The sequence below is a fragment of the Amblyomma maculatum genome, chromosome 6, assembly GCF_055883805.1.
Source record: "Amblyomma maculatum isolate TAMU_Amacu chromosome 6, ASM5588380v1, whole genome shotgun sequence".
NCBI classification, from domain to species: Eukaryota; Metazoa; Arthropoda; class Arachnida; order Ixodida; family Ixodidae; genus Amblyomma; species Amblyomma maculatum.
Window position 1 is genome coordinate 121,941,933 of NC_139349.1, and position 24,060 is coordinate 121,965,992.

The window sequence follows — 24,060 nt, forward strand, 5'->3', positions numbered from 1 at the left end:
CGGCATAAGGCTGAAACGACGTGAATAATACGCACTTGGAACACTCCCTATAAACTCTCTCCAAAGGCGCTACATTTTTCCGTCCACATATATTCCGACCACAAACAAAACATTAGTAATATGAGAGGCTAAGAAAGCGTATCCTTTTATCAGTTTTGCTTCTGCCAATTAGGTTTGCTACTGCCAGAGGTTATGATGCCAGATTACTGTGCCGGTGGTAGTGGTGTTAACTCTTTTATTGCGCCCCAAAACAGTGTACCAGTCAAAGGACTGATTGCGCTGGCTTAGAGGAGGTCGGCAGGGATCCCTTGGGATGTCGCGGCCTCCACCACGCGCTGGATTGGCCAGCGTTGGCCTGCTTGCTCAGAATGCTGCAATGTGTACAAGTCCACGCCATATGTATGAGAGTTGCCGGAGTTGAGCAGTTTTTACACATGGGGGCTATTTGTCCCGGAAAGATAATGCTGCATCTGTCCTCCCACACACCGCCATCTAACAAGACATGAGGCCGTCTAATGGCGCAAGCTACAAACTGGCAGCTTCCCATATCCCCTCTTATATGTGCCGGGGTTCCCGGGTTCGAACAGGACGCTGCGGTTGTGTTTCGATGGAGGCGAAATGGAGAAGCGTCCGTGTGCTGTACGATGTCAGTGCACGTTAAAGGTCCTCAGGTGGTCAAAATCTCTCCGAAGCCCTCCACTACGGCTCCTCTCTCTTTTCACGTTCACTCCAACTGTCCGCCCTGTCATTAGGGCGGGGTTCAGGTGTCCAAAGAAATACGTGTGGCCGATGCAGCGTCTTTCCCTTCCCCTGAACCAATTATTATTATATCGAAGCAGAAACTTGTACCACAGGTCACTTTCACAATAAAAGATAAAGGCTTTTGGCCTCTGTTTGCATTTACAAAGTCACCAATTACTTCCTATATTAAAGACCACTAGATGGGGGTTGAAGGGAATTCTCTGTTCGCAAGCTGAATCAGCGTTTCCACAAATGTCCTTCTCAAAACGTTCGCTCTGCTTGCGGGGATGGGGCTTGGACAGGTCGGTCACCGCCGCTTGCGGCGGGGGCTAATCTGCCATCGAATTGGTATTGGTTGTAGGCAGTCATTGCACCCGCCACCGCTTCGGTGGTGGACGACGGCTGTTGTGGCGAGCGTCTTTCTCTCCCTCTTCCTTTTCTTCTCTATTTTCTCTTCTGTCTGCATGAGGCAGCGGAGGTGGCTCAGCTACAGAGCTAGAGAGCTACAAGCCCTTGCATTTCTTTTTTCCTTCTTCCTACATCCACAACAACCGCTTGCGGGGGGTGGTGAGTCCAGAAGGTGCTAAAGGTGGCAGTTCCTGGACCTACGGGCATGGAACCTTGGATCAAAGCCGCTTGCGGCAGGGGCGAGCCAGCCACCGATGTTTATCTGTTCTAGGCCGTCATTGCACCCGCCACTGCTTCGGTGGTGAACGACGGCTGCGGTTGCGGCGCGCGTCTTCCTCTCCTTCTTCTTATTTTCTTCTCTATTTGCTCTTCTGTCCGCACGAGGATGCCCCGCAGGGGTGGCACAGTGGCAAGACGCCCGACTGCTGTACGGAATTCCCAGGTTCGAACCCGACCTCGGCGGCTGCGTTTCGATGGAGGCGAAACGAAGAGGCGTCCGTGTGCTGTGTGGTGTCAGCGCACGTTAAAGATCCGCAGGTGGTCGAAATTTCTCCGTAGCCCTCCACTACGGCTCATCTTTCTCTCTTTCCACTTTAACTCCCACCTTCCTCCCTTTCCTTATGGCGTGGTTCAGGTGTCCACAGAAAACAAGTGAGACAGTTACCGCGCCTTTCCCTTCCAATGAACCAATTATTAAAATTGTTAGGAAGGAAACAAACGAAACGAAGAGGCGTCCGTGTGCTGTGCGATGTCAGCGCACGTTAAATATCACCAGGTGGTCGAAATTACTCCGTAGTCCTCCACTACGGCTCCTCTTTCTCTCTTTCTACTTTCACCCCCACCTTCCTCCCTTCCCTTACGGCGCGGTTGCGGTGTCCACAGAAAACAAGTGAGACAGTTACCGCGCCTTTCCCTTCCTATAAATAAATCAGTTTTAAATCAGGAAGCAAAGGTGGCTCAGTATGCTGGCTTCTAGCCACCATAGCTCAGCTACAGAGCCGGTAGCAGGCCCGTGCATTTTCATTTCTTTCTTCCTACACCGACAACACAACAACAGCTCGGCTTGCGGTGGTGAAGGGTGGCTGATCCTCGCCCTGATGGGGCTGGGACAGGTAGGTCACTGCCGTTTGCGGCGGGGGCTATCCTGCCACCGAATTTTATCGGTTGTAGGCCGTCATTGCACTTGCCACTGCTTCGGTGGTGGACAACGTTCGTAAAGAACGTTGGTGTGGACGACGGCTGTTGTTGCGGCTCGCGTCTTTCTCTCCCTCTTCTTTTTCTTTCTTCTCTATTTTCTCTTCTGTCCGCACGAGGCAGCGGAGGTGGCTTAGCTACAGAGCTAGTAGCAGGTCCGAACATTTTAACGCGGCAGCATTAAGGGCCCCGTGTCGCAGAAACGTCGATGTCGTCGTCGGCGGACGCCGTCCCGCGTCGTCCGGCTTTGGCCGTGAGCGAAAAATCCCAGAAGCGTTAATAAATATAAAGGAGTAGGAAAAATCGTCGACCTGAGGAATCGAACATGGGCCTCCGGGGTGAGAGACGAGTACTCTAACCACTCGGCCATGCCAGGTAAATGGATTGAAAAGGACTAAGGCGCGCCTAATAACGCGGGGTTGTCTCGGAAATCTCCCTTAGAGAAGTGTATTGTGGCGTATAATAATAATCATGAGCATGTAAATTACCGATTTACAGAACACGCAGTTAAGCGAGTGGCAAAATACTTTTTCGCTGTACTTCCTCTTCGTGTGGCGCACAGAATAAGATAGACAGGGCATGACCTCCGAGGTCTTCATCGCGCCGGCTCGGATCGGCAATCGTGTTTCCGACGAACTACGACTGCAACTTGAGGCCCACGCGTTTCGGCAAGGTGGCTGGCAGCACTTCTACGTCCTAGAAACAAGCAATTACTAAACAGTCATGCTTTGGACAAGTTACCGAGTGTTGTATCATGTGAACTACGTCCTTATGTCACTCAAAAGCGCGACAGGCAAAAGAGTAGACTGTGCAAACGGGGCGCGATATGCTATCACGTTCCATTCTTAATGGCGAAGCTTAAACGTCCTCCAAAGTTTCTTTTCCTTCTTCCTAGAGCGACAACAACAACAACGCTCAGCTTGCGTGGGACGGAGGGTGGTTGCTCCCGGCCCCTGCTGGGGCTGGGACAAGTAGGTCACCGCCGCTTGCGGCTTGAGGCTAGCCTGCCACCAGCGCCTGCCACCCAATGTTTATCTTTTGTAGGCCGTTATTGCACGCTCCACCGCTTCGATGGTGGACGACGGCTGTTGCTGCGCGCGTCTGTCTCTCCCTCTTATTTTTCTTTCTTTTCTTTTTGATTGCGAAGCAATACTACTCTAGGTTTCGAGCCTTCTCCCCTGATGGGGCTGGGGCAGGTAGGTCACCGCCGCTCGCGTAGGGGCTAGCCTGCCACCGAATTTTTATCTGTTGTAGGCAGTCATTAGATAGATAGATGGATTTATTGAAAGGAGAAGGCAGAGAGGTTGGCCGGAATATTTCGAACCTGGCCTGCTATTCTGCACTGGGGAAGGGGAAGGAGAGAAGAAAGAAGATGGTGATGGGTGACGATATGGGAGAAGGCATATGAAATACATATATACAGGCACAGTGGCTTGCTTTACAAGCGCGAATCAAGTCCGTTGGCGTATAAAAAACGGCAAAGAGCACGCACGGCCTGGACACCTTTCCCCTTGTCCAACCAAGCGCCAACAGCAATTCTTCCGACAGAGGCCTCTTGTCCAAACGCTTCAAGGAAGCGGCTAGCACACTTCTTTCGCACGCATATGTTGGGCACACCAATAATCTGGGATGCCACAAGTTGACCATTCCAGCGAGTCCACCTGTCCAATTAAATGTAAGTACTTGCGCGTGAAAGCCACACTTACATGTAGTCTATGTAGCAAACAGGCCTGATGGCGCGGAGTATCACGCGGAACATGAAATTTCAATGTTCGATCTACCCTTCTAGATCGAACATTGCCGTCATTGCACCCGCCGCCGCTTCGGTGGTGGACGACGGCTGTCGTTGCGGCGCGCGTCTTTCTGTTCCTCTTCCTTTTCTTCTCTGTTTTCTCTTCTGTTTGCACGAGGCTCAGCTACAGAGCCAGTTTGGTTTGGTTTGGTAAAACTTTATTTCCCACAGTAGGGGTCCTGAAGGACACTAGCAGGCCCGTGCTTTTCTTTCCTTTTTCCTACTGCCACAACGACCAGCACAGCGTAGCGCGGCGGTAGCCACGTACGTCGGTGGTGGACGACGGCTGTCGTTGCGGCACGCGTCTTTCTGTTCCTCTTCCTTTTCTTCTCTGTTTTCTCTTCTGTTTGCACGAGGCTCAGCTACAGAGCCAGTTTGGTTTGGTTTGGTAAAACTTTACTTCCCACAGTAGGGGTCCTGAAGGACACTAGCAAGCCCGTGCTTTTCTTTCCTTTTTCCTACTGCCACAACGACCAGCACAGCGTAGCGCGGCGGTAGCCACGTACGTCTTACCCACGTGACACTGTGACGTCACACCCTACATGACATAAAAGCGAGAGAGAGGTTCCCAACTCAAGCGGTCGGCGTGGCGCGGTTGGTGGGGGTGACAAACATTTATTTACTCTTTGTACAAGGAGGTGTTTGGACCGAAGCCCTATTGGCCCAGGCCCTCACAAATCTGGGTGGAGCTCCTATTCCGGAGCACCAATGGCGTCTAACGCCGCTCGCGCCCTATCGACCAACGTCCGCTGCGAATGTAGGTCATGACAGCTGGGCAGCGCCGCCTCCCAGGCCTCCCTAAAGGGTGGGTAATGAAGATTTCGGAACGGTGGCGGTTGGATGGACATGACCAGACCACGTGGAAAACGTCCGAAAAGGTCGCTCCACACAGGCTGCAGCCCCTATCAAAGCCTGCATTGAATTGCTTTAAAACTGCCGGGCACATCATGCACATCATTGTGTTTGTAAAAATTTTGAGGAACCTTTCGTCCGCTCTCCGGAGACCGGTTTCGGAAAGAGGCGGTGGCTGTCCTTATAATATGTTGTAATTTGTTCGAATGTAATAAGACATTGCGTGGGCTCGGAGTAGACTTCTCGAGCAAGTTTGAGTGCCCGGGGAGAGACCGGAACTCATTGCCCAGGAGTCCCTGATGGCCCGGAGCCCAGATGAGATTACAATTTTGAGGGTCGCTGGACCGACGGCAATTTTGTAGGATGCGCTTGGCTAGAGAAGTTTTTGAAGCTAATAGCTTCACTATGAGGGTCGGAGCCGAGCTTCGCATATGGTCCGTGAGCTGGAAAAGCCACTTTTGTGCATGCGCGAAACCGAATGACGTCACGTGCAGCGCAGGTGGCTGCCTTCGCCGCTGCCAACTCCGTCGCCTGACATCTGGTGCAGCTGCCCGCTACTGTGCCTGAGCGCCGCTGCTAATACTGTGCGCTTGCTTCCTCGCCACCATTTGACCTTTCATTGCAGCCGCGTGTAACCGGAGGCTATAGTCAAGCGAAAAGTTTCACTACGCGGATAGGAGCTCAGCGTCGCGTATGCCGTATGCCGTGACGTCACACCCAAGTCCATCTGCGCAGCTCCCTCACCAAGCTCTGGCGGCGTTGCCTAGTAAAGCTTAAGAGGTCTGTGACTCCTCCTCATTAAAAAAAAATGTTTGTCTTCTTCCGGGTATCGAACCTCTATCCCTTAATGGATCCCTAGCTTTTTTTTTATTCATTGCCAAATTTATTATCAGATTTTACACATAAAGAACATTACTCTGCAAAGATACATCATGGGTTAAAACCACGCGATTTGGGTTACGTGATTCATTACAAATCAGACATTTGCACTTCCATTCTCGGAAACCACTCAGGCACTTCGTCTTGTGTCTTGCAAACATCAATAACAGTCGCAACAGCTTCGCGAAAATGCTGCCTTAATTTCTTTGCATCAACATCTGCATGCCTGAAAGCCATTCTGGATCGCCAGATACTGCGCAGGCCCAATAACATGATCATGTCCCGCGGTAGCCCATCACCATCTTCAATTGGTAAAAATAGAATTCCGAATGCATCCACGGGTAGATCTTTTTTGTAGAATGTCCCAGACGAAAAGGGCTTCCCAACAGTCTAAGAAAACGTGATCGATAGTTTTCGGTTTGCGGCATATGAACCAGTGATTTCCTCCAAAGTACAAAAAAAGAACCCTTCACAATCGCAACCAGCGATTGGCAGGTCAAAAGTATTCAACTTGCCGAAGTCCCTACCGCATGACACACGCAAACATCATATGGACAGCTGAAAGGGAGCACCATACTGCCGGTCTGGTCTTGACTCTCGATATTGGTCTGTTGCACCGCTAAAAAAATCTAGTTCCTGCTCTGTAACTAGTCGCCACAGTTGGTTTTGCCTCCTTTTGGAGGACACACCCCTGATATTGAGCGTTGCTACTAGAATGCCCCTTTCAAACGACGCCGTCGCTTAGCAAGACCAGGACGCCAGTATGGTGCTTACCTTTTCGCGCAATGTACCGCACCTTGTAGTGCCGTCCCGCCATTGTTCAGGATTCCGGGTTGTCGCCGCGAGGAAGGGACGACGATCGTATCCTTCTAATGATGCGCTGCTTCTTCACATCGGCAACGCGCCATTGACGCTCTAGACGCCGAAGGCGCTGCTCTTTGCTCTCTGTAGTCAACTCATCATGGCACCGTTTGTTCTTGTTGTAGAAAGAAGGAAAAGAAAATGCACGGGCCTGCTACTGGCTCTGTATATGAGCCACCTCCGCTGCCTCGTGCGGACAGAAAAGAAAATAGAGAAGAAAGAAAACAAGAGGGAGAGAAAGACTTTCGCCGCAACCGCTGTCGTCCACTACCGAACCGGTCGCGGAAGCAATGACGGCTGACAACTAATAAAAATTTCAGTGACAGGCTAGCCCCCCCCGCAAACGGCGGTAACCTACATATCTCAGCCCCTTCAGAGCCAGGACCAGCCACCTTACTCCGCCACGCCGTTTATCCGTTACAGAGTCAAAGTCCATAGATGTCATGCTGTCTTTTCCAGTAGAGGGATTGCAGTGCAGAGTAACTTGCGACAAAATGGTAGTAGTGCTCGTGGTATTCGTCTCTAGTGGACTAAGCTCTGATGCAGGAGTGTCTGCATCAGTGTCTCCCTGGCCATTGCTGTGCATTGCGTCCGTTTGTTTATTGACTGCTGCGTTCGAGGCTGCCTTCTCCACTTCATCCTCATCAATGTGCAGCTCGCCGTTATCGCCGAACGCTCCTCTTCTAGCAGCTCGGGCATACCATCTCGTGCATTCCCGAAAGTGTGGTACTCATTGGATTTGGGTACACTGCAGTCACGCCGGATGCGGCCAGTCTTGCGGCAGCGCAGGCAACGGCGTCCGCCTTGGGACGATGAATAAAATGGTAGCGTTCCCGATACGCATCTGACGTGGTGTGCGATCCAGGCTGTCACCTACGAAGTATCGGCCGAGCAACTCGGGTAGTCGAGTCAGCCGGTCTTCCATTTGTTGCCAGATACTTCTTTCACTTCGCCGTATACGGCAAAGGTGCGTTTCAACGTATCGTTTCTGACGTTGAAGGCCCCCAATGCACTTTAAGCCTTACGTCTTGCCTTTCGGGGTCACAAAGCACGCACGTTTTTCCTTTAACAAAGGTGTGCACTAAGCCAAGAAACTTTTTCTTTGCCTCTTTGGTTCAAATGTTCACTGAACAGACATGAGACATCTGGTGTGTGCCGATAGGTCCTACCTGTTCAATGACCCCGGCGTCTTTCATCGCTTGGCAGAAATGGTCTATCCTGTAAGGCCTTCCACTGATATCACAGGGAAGAACAAGCACAGTTTTAGCCCTTCCCCGGTAGGCAGAGGTGGCAATACAATGCTGTATTCTCGAGGTCCTTCCAAAGGAAGGAAGGAAGGAAAATCTTTCAGAGTTTAGCTGCTGGAGTACGGCACAGAAGACGGCAGAAATTAACTTCTGATCCCGAGGTAGTTACTGCTTTTCGCTACATATATCTAGGCATAGCAGAGCTAAGCCATATTTTTTTTTGTCCGTGTCTACGTTTTGCCCTTTTCAATACTACTTCCTTGTGAAATGGCTTGGCAAAAACCCGCCATTTAGAGCTCAACAAATAGATGACCTTCAGCACAGGCTCTGTGCCGTGCTATCCTTCATAGAACGAAAACAATGCTTGCCGACGAAATTATATACATAAGTTTGGGGTAAGACCTGAACCCGCGTACAACAGAATTACTCCAGAGGAGGATTTGGCCACCTGGTGTAGTAATTGGCCACCGCCTCCTTCATGAACCCCGCACTAAAGCATTGGCACTAAGCAGCTGCAGGGTAGCTGACCCCGGCAGTGATCAGACGTATGAGGCAGCGGATTGTGATGAGGTCTGGCTTCAGACAAGCAGTGATGGAAAGCATTACCTCCACATTTAAGGCAAAAAGGCTGCCTAACGAGGCTAGTTAAACATTTTTCGTCGGGAGCCAGCGGAAATTAAATGGAATATCATATGAATTCGTCAAGCGACGCGAAAAAAGTTAAGGAAATAGGAAATACTGCAATAACCGTCGGGCACGTACCATGCTGCCCAAGTTCAAGCGTAATGCCGAGGTCTAGGTACAGGATTTTTAATCAGAATCGATGTAGCATGTAACATATTGGTGCCCAACGACATATAGGGAGCATGGATGTATTTCGAAGCTTTTGTGGAGATGCACAATCAGCAGTGACTATACTAATAACCGCAGTTACTGCAGCATACATTATTGGTTTAGAAATGCAGGCTAGAAAAGTGCCAGTAGGTGACTAGCACAGGCTCTATAAATATGAATGGGAAGCTGCGTGTAGAATTCGCAGAACCAAATAATATATGAATTATGTATGACTCTTCATTCTAAGGAAGAACAGGAAATGGGCATGTAGACCGCAAATAGGAATGATAAATAATATAATTATAAAGGGCACTTTTGACCACTGTTGTTGTGGCTGTTGGAAGAAGGAAAAGAAAAGGCACGGGCCTGCTACTGGCTTTGTAGATGAGTCACCTCCACTGCCTCGTGCAGAGAGAAGTGAAAATAGAGAAGAAAGGAAAAAGAAGAGGGATGGTGGTGGTGACAAACATTTATTGATTTAAAAGGGGTGGATGTATTTACGGGCCGGATCTTTGACTATTAGCCCTTACAGATTCTAGGTGGGGTCCCTCGTACGGGATTCCAGTGGCGTCGGCCGCTGCCCGGGCGCGCTCGACAAAGGCCTTTTGGGCCTGCAGGTCATAGCAGCCGAGCAGGGTCGCCTCCCAGTCCTCCCAGTGGGGTTGGGGTGATTAGGAATAGCTGGGTTGGATGGGCAAGCCTACACCATGTGGTAGATGTCCGAAGACTCCTCCGCACAGTGCGGACAACTGCCCGTGAAGGAGGGATTAAAATGTTTTAGTGCTGCCGGGCACAGCAGAGTGTTGGTATTCAGACGAAGTAGAAGCCGCTCCTCCGTCTTAGATAGACCTTTACTCGGGCGAGGGTAAAGGCTACGACAAGATTGATAGCAAAGAACAATGTCTTTAAAAGAATACGCGGGTTCGAATTCGAGATCCTGATCTAGGGGGTCGAGATGGGAAGCCCGGAAAGAGAGCGCGCGGGCGGCGGCGTCGGCTGCCTCATTCCCTTCGAGACCCATATGAGCAGGAGCCCATACTATTTTACGGTAAGCGGGGTTCCCGGTATAGGTGCAATTTCGAAGTAGTCGGTAGGCTAAGTATGGCGCCCAGCCTTGCTCGACGTTCCGACAGGCCCCTCGCGAGTCGGAGATAATTGTTTTAGAATCAGTGTGAATACCTGCCAGCGCAATGGCGACATCCTCCGCATGGGTTATGTCACAGGCGCGAAATGTAAGCCCGTTAACAGTTTTGGACTGGTGGACCACTGCGGCTGTGTACCATCCCCCATGGTGGGGGCCGGAGGCGTCCACGTAGTAAATGCCGGGTTTCGACCCATAATGGCGGCCCAGGGCTTCCGCCCGCGCCAGGCGCCGGCCATTGTGGTCTTCACGTGTCATGTTTTTAGGAAGAGGGCGTACGTGGAGGGCGCATCTCCACTCGAAAGGGAGGCGTACACGATCTTTCATAAGGGTGGTATGTTGGATGTGTAGCCGGGCAAGGAGGCGGCTACCCGACAGTGTCTTAGAAAGACATGTGTATTGGTTGGTTAATGAGCTTCTCGGATCTCCCGGAACGTATTCACCATGCCCAGGTCCAGTAGACGCTGGTTGGAGGTGTTCACGGGGAGATCGAGGGCTGTCTTAAAAATTTTGCGCAGGACGACTTCGAGTGCATCCTCATCGGTGGCTGGCTAGCCCGCGCCAAAAGCGGCGTTGACCTACCCTCTCAGGGCCCATAGGGCCAGGAACTGCCACTCTTCACCAGCTCTCCCCTTGGACCACTAAAGGGCGATGAGGCGAAAGCCATTATAGAGCGGTGGATTGTTGCCCTCCACTACGGCACCTCTGTCTCCCTCTTCTTTCACTCCCACCTTCCTCCCTTCCTTAACGGCATGGTACATGTGTCCGCGCAGAATTGTGACAAACACTGCGCCTTTTATATCGTGAAAATCATTTTGAAACGCTGAGGCTGCCTTGAGGAAGCAGCAAATGAAAGGCGCCGAACCGACGCCAGGATCGGATGCCCGGCGGGATCTGTTTTGTATAAGCATGAATGGATGGATGACAACTTTTATTGCCCGCCTTAAATAGAGGCCCCTTACTCCCCACTCCCGGCACGCAGACCCAGGGGATGGGGGCTGGAGCCTCCGCGACTCATGCGTCTCATGACATATTCATGAGACGTGTGCATGAGTAGCCTTGTAATGGCATGACCTGTACCAGCGGCAATACACGTGTCGCTTGTATACTAGCAGCACGGAGCAAGAAACCTTTAGGAGTGGAAACTACGTTGTTTGCGGCTACCAGAAAAGGTCACAAGCCCGCGGCGCCACTGTCATGCTGACGGCGGCCGTCGGCGTGGAAATATCGCCATTTTGGTTGCCAAAGTAACCAAACCAGTCCAGGTTTCGTTTTGTCGCTGCGGCTTCTACGACGCGCCGCATGCCGCCGCCACTGCATACGGCCGCGTCATGCTCCGTGATGTCGGCGCTACAATTGTGACCTTATCTGGTCGCCCCCGATCGCTCAAGCTGACGGGAGTTTCACCTCCTGAATGGTTTCTTGCTCCGGGACAAGCAGCCCACCGCTCATCGCCAGTGCAGCTTATCTCGAGAGGCTCGCTCGTGCACCGCGCATCGAGGGACACTGCACCATGCGTTCATTCAGAGACGCCCCTGTACCTCTCGCTCGAACGGGAGCGGGCTCAGTATTAGAAAGAAACCGATCAGAGTGTAAGAGCTTGCATCCACTCATGCTCTTACAGACTATTTTCAAGGATGTTGGGCAAGCTGTACCATCCCTCAGGAGTGGAAATGCACTAATCTAGTCCTCATCCCCGATTCAGGCAAACCACCAACCTTGACCAACCTCCGCTCCATCTCTCTCACGTCCTGCATTAGGAAGGTGGTGGAACACGTTATCCAGACCAGACTCCCACAATACCTAGAAGACAAACCACATTCTACCAGGCACAATGTTCGGCTTCCGCCCTCATTTAGCGGCTCCGGACATTATGCTTCTGCTCCATCATCAGGTAGTCATGAGACGCACATTAGACACGAAAGTCATCGTCGGCATCGATGTTTCCAAGGCATTCGACAACGTCCTCCATGAAGCGATTCTTCAACAACTTCAGGCTCTTGGGGTAGGACATTGCACGTATGCCTACATCGGAGACTTTCTCACCGACTGCACAGTGCAACTTAAATCCGGCACGGGAGATCTTTCCATCATCTCCCCGGGAAACTGTGGCAAGCTGCAAGGCTCCATACACTCGCGGGTACCTTTCAAAGTCGCAATGATAGGCTTGCCCAAGCTACTGGACGACATCCCCCCCCCCCTGCATCACAGCATTTATGCTGACGACCTCGCACTTTGGATCACTTGTGGCAGTGACGGCCAGATTGAAGGGACTCTACAACTGCCATCGAACTGATCGGAAATTATGTGCATCAGCTGGCCTCACCTGCTCGGCGACAGTCAGAGTATATCATCATCCCTTCCCCGGGACGACGCCCTCCAAATATACTTCCTGATATCAACCTCCAGGTGCAAGGAAACCCGATTCCTCGCACAAATCACATCAGTGTCTTGGGCTTGCACCTACTGGCGGACGGCAGCAAAAACATCACGCTCTAACGCATCGACCAGTCGGTGGTACAGATCTGACGCCTCTTTAGCGAATCTCTAACACACATAATGGGATGCGACCGTCCAAGCTCCTGCTTCTTGTTCAAGCTTTCATCTGCTCCGGCATCACCTAATCTGGACCCTACCTACGTCTCACTCGTGCTGAACGCGAACGGGTAGAGACGTCACTTCGAAAAGCGTGCAAGACGGCCCTAGGTCGTCCCATGTCCACAGCCACCCATAAGCTCATGGCTCTCGAAATCTCCAATACTGTAAGCGAACTGATCGAAGCAACCCCAGTGTGAGCGGCTTTCACTCACACACGCTGGCCGAGCGGTACTGCAGCAAATTGGGATCTTCCCGCCGAGTGCGGCCCCACGTTTTGCTGAACTTACACCGGAATATCGCCTAAATCTCCACATCCCTCCCATTCCTAAAGGGATGCACCCGGAACACCAGGCCAAAAGACGGGCTGACCGGGCTCTTCAATTCGAGAAACGCTTCATCGTCACGTATGCGCCCCCTCTTAATATCCCATCTAGGCCAGCGATGGTGGCGGTAACTCTCGTCCCACACCGCAGTTGTTACACAGCTTGCAGCAATCGCAATGCAGAAACAGTCACCACAGCAGAGAAGGTTGCCATTAAGCTAGCGCTAGCCGACCCTAATACCAAAATCGTCATCACTGATTCTCAACGGATTATCCGCAACTACAATACTGGCCGTATATCTTGCCAGGCGTTATACTTTCTACTTTCTACTCCACCCTCTTCCACATCTCGTTTACGCTCCAGCCCACCAGTCGCTCAGCGGAAATTCCCAGTCGCACAGTCGCTCGAGATGTCAGCTGTAGAGCCGAGGGTATGATCATTCACCCTGCTTCCCCTGACGCTAATATCTCACGCGACTCTCTACTCACTACTTACACGGCCATACCCGAGCACTACCGACTCGAAAGATGCTCATATCCTCCTTCACACCGCGATCTAACACGACGGAAGATGACCCAATAGCGCAAACTACGAAATGGCAGCTGCCCACACCCCCTCTTATAGAGCAGGATCCTTCTCGAACAAATAGCCCCCATGCGTAAATACTGCTCTGCTCCGGCTATCTCTCATGCACATGGCGTGGATTTGTACACACTGCAAAACAGACAACACAAACACCCCAGAGACGTAGAGTCTCTCCTGCGTACTTCCCAGCAAGCAAACCAACGCCGGCTTATCTAGCGCGCGGGGGAGGCCGCGACATGCCGAGGGATCCCCGCCGACCTCCTCTAAGCCAGCGCAATTGATCCTTTGACTGGTCCCCTGTTTTTGGGCGCAATAAAAGAGTTAACCATCACCGCGCTTTGCGCCGCGTGGTACTGCTGTCTTTGGAGTTGACGTTAACTTTCAGGGTACTGCAGATGATGCTTCGGTTAAATCCATTGCTGAACATAATAAACCGGCGCACAATTACAGTAACAATGTACGGCACAGTTGATTTCTTCTTTAGCGGGCAAGCAGACCAACGAGAGCAGCCTGCAGAGTTCGGTCTGCAAGGCTGGCTTCACCGAACTAAAACGTTCCGAACTCCGCCTTTTCTGTATGGCAGCAGAGTCCTATTCAAAACAATCATGGCAAACCGAAGCCAACTTCAGCGTTTTTACATCGTTAGCGTTGCCAATGGGCTACCAAGGCTACGAAGCCAACGCGACTTCGCTCATGAAACGTGACCTTGTGGCACCCTTTGAAGATGTTTTAGCTACGTCGGCCAGCTCCGCGCGGTCAGTGGTAGTACCGGCAAAGTCCGTCTTGATAAAGCTAAATACTACACATCTCACGTCTTCGACTGGAGCAGAACTAGCTGCCCTACGGGCTGCAATCGAATACATCAGCCAGGAATTCCCCCAAGAATGGTCAGTTTTCACTGACTCCTAAGCAGCGCTTCAAGGCATGCAAGCGGCACTATGCCACGGCTCAAATGAACAACTAATTGCAGAGATCCGCACGCTGCACAACGCTGCAATATCCAAAGGCCGCGACATCATCCACCAGTGGTTGCCAGGACACTGTCGCATTGCAGGAAATACCCAGGAGGATGACGCCACCCGTTCTGCCCACAACGATGTATTTCTAGTGCAAATTCCGTTAACGAGAGCCGACGCAGCGAGCGGGCTTCGCTGTTTGTCTATGGAGTTGACACATTCAGCATGGAACACCAGGGAGTACTCCAACTGTCGCCTCAAGGCAGTGGACGCCGCACTGCGCCTACGCATTCCCCACCACACAACACGTCGTGAAACAACGTTACTATGCCGCCTATGGCTTCGCGTTGCTTTCGCAAAAAAAATACGCCTTCCTGATCGGGATGGCTGACAGCCCTGCTTGTGAACGATGTGGCGTTGATGGAACGATTGAGCACCTCCTTTGTGAGTGCTCTGTTTTTGCAACTGAACGACATACGATGCGTGCTGCATTGGTTTTTCTGGACGCTCACCCCTTAACGGAAGGGAATATAGTGGGACCATGGCCACAAACATCATCTGCGCTCAAAGCCTACACGGCACTTCGCTTTTTAAGAGACTATAGCCTGATTGACAGACTGGGACTTTCGCACCTCCTATCCTCTTCTACCCTCCTCCTTTAATCCCCCATTCCCCTTCCCCAGTGCAGGGTAGTCAACCGGAATTCATTCTTTCTGGTTAACGTTCCTGCCTTCCGCCCTCCTTTTCTCCTCCTCCTCCACCCTCCTAGCAGGGGCATGGCGCGCATTTCGTTATATCGATTATTCCGCTGAACGACAGTTCGAGAAAGGCAACCACCACTCCTATACTTTTGCATGGGGGTTTCAAGGTTATTCCGAGAGTTTGATATAGGCATTAATATGATATATCATGGTTCTAATTTTGTATGATCGACAGTAGTCGGTAAAGTGCTACCGACAGCGGTTTGCATCTCTAGTAGGGCACTCAGTGAGTAATATAGACATAGCAGCATAGTATGAGATAAATAGTGCAATTAATATATTTATGGTTCCTAAGTAAAAACACCAGGAGGAAATGAACTTTGAAAAATAAACAAATACTTTTTTGAAGGAAGTTCTTGAATGACCGACAGACATATAAGCACTCGTAATGTTGTCGTTGGGATGAAGTCCTTATATTAGAGATGGTGTAGCTAATCGATTTCTGTAGGAGCCCGAAAGGCAGTCCTTTGATGAAACGACCGGACAAGTGAGCGCCTAGAAAGTGCTGCATCGTTTTTGTCGCCAGTTGTTTTGATTCTAATTGCTGTTTACGTTAAGAAAACTGAACAGAAGTGGCAGGTTTTAGCAGCCTGGAAAACTATAGCATGCAAAAATGTGACATAGAAGACCCTCGCCTCATTTCAGTGCGACCAAGGAATCTTGGCAGAATGTGGCACTTCGAGTTTATGCAACAAAGGCACGAAGAAATTACAGAGGCTACCTCTAAAGGTAGCGGCCACAGAGGAAAGCTTCAGGTGGTACTGAATGGCGTTTAGGAAAAACGTTATTTTGTATCATTATCAGATACATTTACAAAGCCTTCTCTAACGTAACCATTCCCGCATCATTTTGCATTGCCTTTTCATGTTCACTGTACTGTTCTCGCAGAGACCGTTTGCGGCAATGTGTCAGGCATGCTACTCAGCAATCCTAGGTAGCATGGCACACGACACCATACCTCTAAACGACTGATATTTTAGCCCAGAAACATGCAAGTGAAGCAAATACGGGATGTTTGTACAACGTTTCTTGGCTTTTTCATAGTTGTGCCACTAATAAGGTATCAGTTCTGTGGCTGTGCTCGAACTCTTTGGCTTCGAAAGTTTTTCTTTGTGCCATTCGAGCCCAAGTAAAATTAACTGCTCACCTATGCACGTAAGCACTGCAAGGTATTTTGATCTTCACGCTACCCGTTTCATATTGAGTGTTAGAAGAGAAATCTGCACGCTGCGCAGATAACATTTCGCAAATGCCAAATTGGGCTGAGGTTGACCGTGGCTTTTAAACCGAAAATCAGACTGCGAGGCGATATTTTTCATGTAAGCAAACCGGACGAGGTCAGAAATGCAGCCGCTCCCATGGCTAAGGCATCTAATGGTGGGGGTGCATTAAGCACTTTCGCATTAAGGCTCCTGTTAAGTAGAAAATCAGGCGTCAGTTTTGTCAACGAAATGTTTGGACTACGCCTCGGCCAGGGGTAGCTGGCAGGTACAACGACCATGGGCGCTCATTAGAGTACACACTTTGTATTGTGAAGATATGACGGGAAATAAATGTTTTGATAGAAACAATTTATAGGAAGGGAAATGGGGTTTGAACCAGGGAGCCCCCTAGATCCAGAGTACACGCCACCCGGGCAATATAGGCACATTCGTTAAATATATCTACATCGTGTGACGTTTGATATAATGTACTAGGTAGGATGTCATATTGGATGTGTGAAATATTGAAGGCATAAATGAAGGAATTATCGTTTACGAGGAAGCAAGGCGAATGTACGGCAACTGCATTCGCAATAGGGTGATCAGATAGGAGCCATTAGGTCGCCACCTCTTCCACTAAATACGGAGCCTGAATGGCCCTTTGGCAGTATTATTCTTAAAGAATAAAATTCACCACCTTCTTATCCACTCCGTGTATTCGACAAGACGTTGTCTTTTTCGTATGGTAACGAGAGGAGGAATGATTAAATATTGCCAGAAGTTGACGTAACAGTATACTAACTACAACTCATGCTATCTCATTGTTATCTGGTACGAGAGTCGCAGGTTAGCAATAATTTTTATTCGTGGCACTAATAATGATACTGCTACCTCTGGAACACAGTTCCAGCGGCGCAGGTCGGGCTCGAGGCAAGTATCGACGACGGAATTGGCACCTGCTTGCTATCCTGGACCTGTACCAACAGCAGCGTCGATTACCTTCAGGTGCGATATAGTCACACTATACAGGTTGTTAAGAAAAAAGAGCTTGCAGATAATTGAACTGCTAAGAAAATCACACTAAAACGTTCATGCTGAGTTATATGCATGAAATTATTTTTTCTTGTGCTGCTACGTTTTATAAAAATTACCAACTTAGTGTGGCTTAGTGCTATAGGACAAGTATAGGACGAGCATTTCCTAAAGAAATTACCTGCCTTACAGACTAGAATTATATTATTCGTGTATCGGTCTCTGAAAGCTGGTCTAGGGTATGACATAGATCAGATATGCGCTGGTTTGTACCAGTACGAAATGTGTTCCGGTAACAGTGACAATACGAATCATCTTGATCCGCGCATGGGTAATTTTCTGAATATCTCTTGCCGGTTCTTCCGTGGAGCCGAAAAAGGCGGAACGTTTATGAAATCTGGTCACGCAAAATGAAAAGGCTATAATGCAAGGCCCACTCACGCCTCTAAATGGAAGGCACACCATGAGCCTCACTGAGCAACTTGCAGTGTATAAGCCGATTGTTAATACCGCGTTGTTATGTCCACATTTGTTGTGGTCACCATATAAAAGGGGGTAAGACTCTCGTCGAAAGGCGCTATACCTATCTCGACTTAGCAGTTCTCAGAAGCGCATCTCGAAGTCTGGTTCGAAAAAAGGTTATATAAGGTTATATATACCGAAGCGCATATGGAAGCCAGGGAAAGCCGCTTAATGAACACGTGCAAGAACTAATATGTCTAGAATATATTTTTAACTTTTCTTAATTTATTTTCAAGAAAACAACACTTCCTTGAAATAGTGATGGAAGTAAAGCGTTGCATTAGGCTTTCATCCCCTACTCGCTTTTGGCAGGGCAATGCAGGTATTACAAGCGAGGTAACAATCACGTGGATGCAATAATAATAGAGTCGAACGATGAGCTAGTTGGTCATACATCTCATGGAAGAAGGCAGCAGAGCAGTTAACACCAACACGAAGCACAAGAGGCACACACACGCACACAAGGACTACGCTGCACAGACAACTATGTAAACTGGAAACCGCACATCTTCTTCCTTCACTTCTTCCTTCGCTTTACGTCAGCCAACTTCTTTCTTGTCGTTAACATCCTGCCGGTTTGCGCAAAAATTCTACTTCCTTCTTCAACAAAACCACCGATGGCATGCTAACACATTGGTCTCCCAAGTCACAGATTGCATATGCTTCATAAATCTCTCTGGCTAACTTGTCTTTCATCCTTCTCATAACCTTAACATTGTGAAGGTAAGCCGGACATTTTTGGTCTCTACAATCAAGGATTAGAGAGCACGCTAAGGCAATATCGGAGAAGTCTGGCACAAATCTGGCTGTGCACTGCAAAGACGGCGTTGATTGTAGAGACCAAAAATGTCCGGCTGACCTTCACAATGTTAAGGTTATGAGAAGGATGAAGGACAAGTTAGAGATTTATGAAGCATATGCAATCTGTGACTTGGGAGACCAATGTGTCAGCATGCCATCGGTGGTTTTGTTGAAGAAGTAGAATTTTTGCGCAAACCGGCAGGATGTTAACGACAAGAAAGAAGTTGGTTGACGTAAAATGAAGGACGAAGTGAAGGAAGAAGATGTGCGGTTTTCAGTTAACATAGTTGTCAGTGCAGCGTAGTCCTTGTGTACGTGTGTGTACCTCTTGTGCTTTGTGTTGGTGTTAACTGCTCTGCTGCCTTCTTCCAAGACACGCGGATGTCTTGGACGCAAATGAGCAAGATATTAAAAAGAAATCACAGGCATGGTGACACATGTAAATCACGTGAATATTATAATCATTACCTTTAGAAGACATAAAATTCAACAAAAACAAAACAAAATGTAGCAAGTACTTTCCTAGGATATCAATGAAAACCTTAAAAGAATTCATCAGCATCAAATTGTAAAGAATTTTATTTGTTACAAACATTACATAAGAATTATATGCCTGGGTGAATTATATATAAAAAATGCTTTGAAATGAATAAGTAAAATGAAGCATGTTTTGGTTTGTATTTGCAGCCTTATTCAACATCGAAGGTAGGGCTACAATAGCCTTCGAAAGCTATAGTTAGCTCGTGGACCTGTAATAAGCCAGTGCTCATGGTCGCATGCCGTATGATGTACAGTATTGGCTAATTATTTGGCTGTGCAAAATAGTCTACTGTTACCATGTTTCTGCGATTTATATGAAACTAAATTAGGTACTCATATATGTCGATAACTTTTATGTTTTGGTAATCAGCCACCATCTCAGATGGCTACAACTCTTTGGATTAATTTAAAATTAACAAATATCCTGTGTCAAAAGCTCCCGCAGGTTCAATATATATAGTCAATAAGACAAGGGGAGCTAAAAAAAAGTTAAAAGTGTTAGTGAATGCAAAATTATTTTTGTGAATACGAAGTAGTGGGTGCCAAAGAAGCGAAATAGACTGAAGATTTTTATCATTGCATGAAAGAACATCTGTTCCTGGTGATTGCACGAGTTGATTTAAGGAAACAGGTCTTAATCATTAGAGTTTTTAGTGTCACCAGCCTTGCCAATAGGAGCCACCTTGTACCGATGCGATACATACGATGGCGAAATTGGCATCAACATCACAAGTGGATACAAACGTCCGCTCCTATAGAATTTTCCTGCATTTCTTGTGACCTTCCACTTCTGAGCAAGGTTTGCCCCACCTTCACTGGCTACAAACGCCCACAAAAATGTCAATCTCGAATCAACAGTCTCGAATGAGCTAGACTGCTAAGTATTAGTAAGTGATAAGAAAATCCCCCTCCCTCCCCCCCCCCTTCCCCGCGCCGTTTTGAAGGTGTTAGGGCACTCCACTGTTGTACCCAGGGATGATGCGAGTTCAAAAACCTTCGGCAGCAGGCATTTTTGCTTAGAGGCGTAGCATAATGTGCTCGTGTGCTGTGAGGTATGAGTGCACATTAAGACATCGCAGGTAAAAGAAATTGCCGGAGCCTTCTACTACGCCGTCCCTCATTGCCTGATTCGCTTTGGGAACAATTTTTGAATCAGTAATAGATAAGAAGGGCGTAATATTTACAGTGCAACACCTGTGATATAAAATCTTGAGGATATTGCACAAATTAGGTTGCGTATCATTTGTGTTTGGCATTTGAAGGCGTTGCAGAACATTTGATTCTCGGAAGAAAGGATATCAGACAGTGCGTCAAAATGAAACGTCTGCCTGCTTTGGCTATTACGCATCAGTAAAAGAGAGGTGCCCATGATTAGCAGTCTTTGCACGCTTTATGCTTCGATGGGTGACTGATTTTGTTTTGGAGGCGCTTCAGCCATATACAAAATGAGGCCGCTTTTTAGAGCAGATAACATGGGGATAGGGATACATTTTTACATGAGTTTCTTTACTTTTCCTTCTAAGAAGTGGCATGTTTTATATAACAACACTCACATAGCAATGCGAAGAAATCACGGATAAATTGCTCAAGGTCTGCAAAATTTGCATTGAAATCCGAGATCTTCAGTTTCCATGTTGGTGATATCGCTTGAATTGTCAGCGGGAGCATTAAACCGCGTAGATTGATAAATGACAGAAATATCAATTTGCGCAAAATATAAATAAGTGATTCGTTCTGTTTATTATAACGTTTAACGCCACAGAACCAGTCATCCTGCAGGGTTGCTGTAGTAGAAAATCGAGACATTTCGACCACTTTGTGTTCTTCAACGTGCACTGACATCGCACTGTACATGGGCCACCTCGATAATCGCTTTCTTAATTGCCTAGTTGCTTTAGGAATTTAAGCCGTACCACAATAACCAAGCCAAATCAATTCCATGGAACACGGGGTCAGAAGGAGCGTGCTTCGGAGATTTCGGAAGAAGATTTCGCTGGCTCGTCATGGACATATGAAATATGAGATTAAGTAGTGCACGTATATCCTTAACCTAATAAATGCGGGAAAAACACACTTTCATCACGAGCAGCATTTCATTCGTAGCATTGCGCATCAGTTATATCTTTAATGAGTGCACAGCCATTTGTGTTTGTACGGAGAACTGCCCCTTTAACCGATGCGTCCGACACCGTGCCCTCGATCATGATAATTGTTTTTGTGACAACTGAAGTTGTTTTTCACAGACGCGGAGCTTTTCCAATGAGCCTATACCTCACTCAGGAATGCTATCAAGTCAACGGTGCATGATTATATTGCCGTCACGAAATATATATTTCTGCTCTTTTCGCATCAATACCCAGAGCAAGCTTATTGCCATGAGGTTATATCTAAGCTTCGCTGGCCTCTTTCTCCCTCCTGCAAGTGCAGCGTTGCATTTCTGCACCGCTCGTGCATTTCTGGGTGCAGCGGTGGCGTAGAGGTAGAGCATTCGCCACGAACGCAAAATGGCCGCGGTTCGAATCTCAGTTTCGAACAATTTTGCTGAGCATTTAAAAAAACAAATACCGCGTGTCAATGGAATTGTCATAAAAGCAGGTTTGGCGTGCGATCTGAGGCAGCTGAGCATCTCCTGCAGCGCCCCCTTGACCGAGCCCTCTTGTCCAAACGCTTCAAGAAATCGGCTAGCACATTTTTTCATGCGCATATAATGGGCACACCAATAATATATGCTCCAAAGTCTCGGAGTGCGACAAGCTGAACATTCCTGGAAATCCACCTGTCCAATTAAATGCAACTACCTGAGCGTGAAAGCCACCTTTAAACGCAGTTTATGTAGCAAGCATGTTTCAATATGTGGAATTTCACGCAGAGCATAAAATGTTAATGTTCGATCGAGCCCTCATAGGCGAACGTGTCGGGCATCTGGTTGGGCCCAGTAAGCTGCCGTAGCCTTCTTCATACTGTTGATTATAAGACACGCTGTATCCGCTCCTGAAGAAGGCACAACTGTTTGGAGGCCATTACTGACGACACTTTTTGCTTCAACATCTGCCTGTTCACTTTCACGAAGCCCGCAGTGGGCAGGGATCCATTGAAACATTATCCTGTGACCTTGCAGTCGGACAGATTTAAGAAGCTCCATAATGCTTTTTGCCAGAGACAGGTAGGCGGTGTGGCGTACGATATTTTCTAAAATTTGCAGTGAAGTCTTTGAGTCCGTGAATATATACCAATTTCGAGGAGGTACCTTCCTCACATATGTAGCTAATAGATTACCGAAGGGCTACAAGTTCCCCAGCGGTGACGTAAAAGTGTGTCCGAAAAGAAAATGTAGAGTCGTTTTCTGAGCAGGTATGACAAAAGCTCTAGCTGCTGCCTGTGCTGACACAGATTAATCTGTGTACACGTAAATACAATTAGGATATTCTGCCCAGATATGCGCAACAGTAAGTTGTTTTAGCGCACTCACTGGCAACATTGATTTCTTCAATATCCCGAGATGTAGAATTGGCAATTGGGAAACAAAAACACATTATACTGTACCCAAGTAGCGAAAAGTGGGCTATGACGTAGGGGCCCGCGTTGGGCCCGTGAGGGCAGCCCATACGGGCCCCGTGCGGGATTTGCAACACGTACCCAGAGGGGCCCCGTGTGGGCTGCCCAATTCTGCCGCTATCGGTCCCAATCTGTATCCGTGTGGGCAGCCCAAATAGGGCTGCCCGCATTCAGCCCAGGTAGACGAATGTGGGCAGCACACCAGAATCATTAATGGGTCCCACATTTGTGCAGGCAATGCCATCCCATTGATCAAGGTTTTAATTTTTAAGTCGATGAATCCCTCCAATACCTGAATTATATAGGCGCGGGATATGCGAAAGCCGGTCCGTTTCGGGCTGACCCACGTGCTGCCCTGATGAGTTGAATCTGGCATTTTCGGAGCTGCCCAAATTCCAATAATCATCAATTGCGATACCTTAAGCGCTATTTTTTTGCTTGTATGCGACACTCAGTAACATGAGAGAAATTTATTCCCAACACTACAATAATGTGGGCTGGCCCACACCAACCCCAACATGTTGGTCTGAATATTTATTTCGGTGGTTCGTGTAGAATAGTAATGCCGCAGGAAACATTTGGAGGTCGTTCAGTGCATACTCGTAAAGCGGAACAGTTACTGTTGCATATTTTCTGTCGACACTGAATAATTAACGTAGTTGGTAGAGTAAAAATAAATAAGTCTTTATTCATAGCAGAGATATGCTAAGGACAGTTATGTGAAACCTCCAGAAGAGGCAATTATTAGCCGGTATAACATGATTTACATAAATAAAATGGTGCCTTAAAGATAGGGTGGAGACGTTTCAGAGCGGTAAGCCCGCCTACGGCCAATTTGGGGCCCACTGCGGCATTTCATGGGCCGCCCCAATTGGGCTGATCTTGATTTTACCGCATGGACTACGAATATATGTTGCATTTTCCCGCAAGTACCCCAAGAAATACCCGTGTGGGCAGCGTGGTGGTGTGGTCGCTTTTCAGCCCGGCCGCAAACCATGCGGGACCTATTTGATTTTTGCGTGGGCAGCCCCAATCGTACTAGCCCGTCTTCTATTTGCTTTAAGCCCACATTTGCATCGCATCTGCCCTAAATTGCCCCGCAAGAGACCCATGCGGGCAGAAGTGGGAAGGAGCAATTGCCTGCCCCGCTACCGCCCACGCGGAATTTATCTAGGTTTTTGGTGGGCAACCCCATTTGGGGCAGCCCAGGAATTTTCTGCATGAATTCCAGATTTT

At 48.6% G+C, this 24,060-nt stretch overlaps 1 protein-coding gene across 1 annotated transcript in view; it reads left to right on the plus strand.

The window, feature by feature from the left end:
- Positions 1–24,060, plus strand: part of LOC146186686 (neural cell adhesion molecule L1-like) — a 97,420-nt gene that overhangs the window by 39,705 nt on the left and 33,655 nt on the right. Inside the window, exon 9 of the mRNA XM_084608083.1 lies at positions 17,279–17,379. Within this exon, the coding sequence (XP_084464209.1) occupies positions 17,279–17,379 (101 nt within the window). The remainder of the gene's footprint in view (positions 1–17,278; positions 17,380–24,060) is intronic.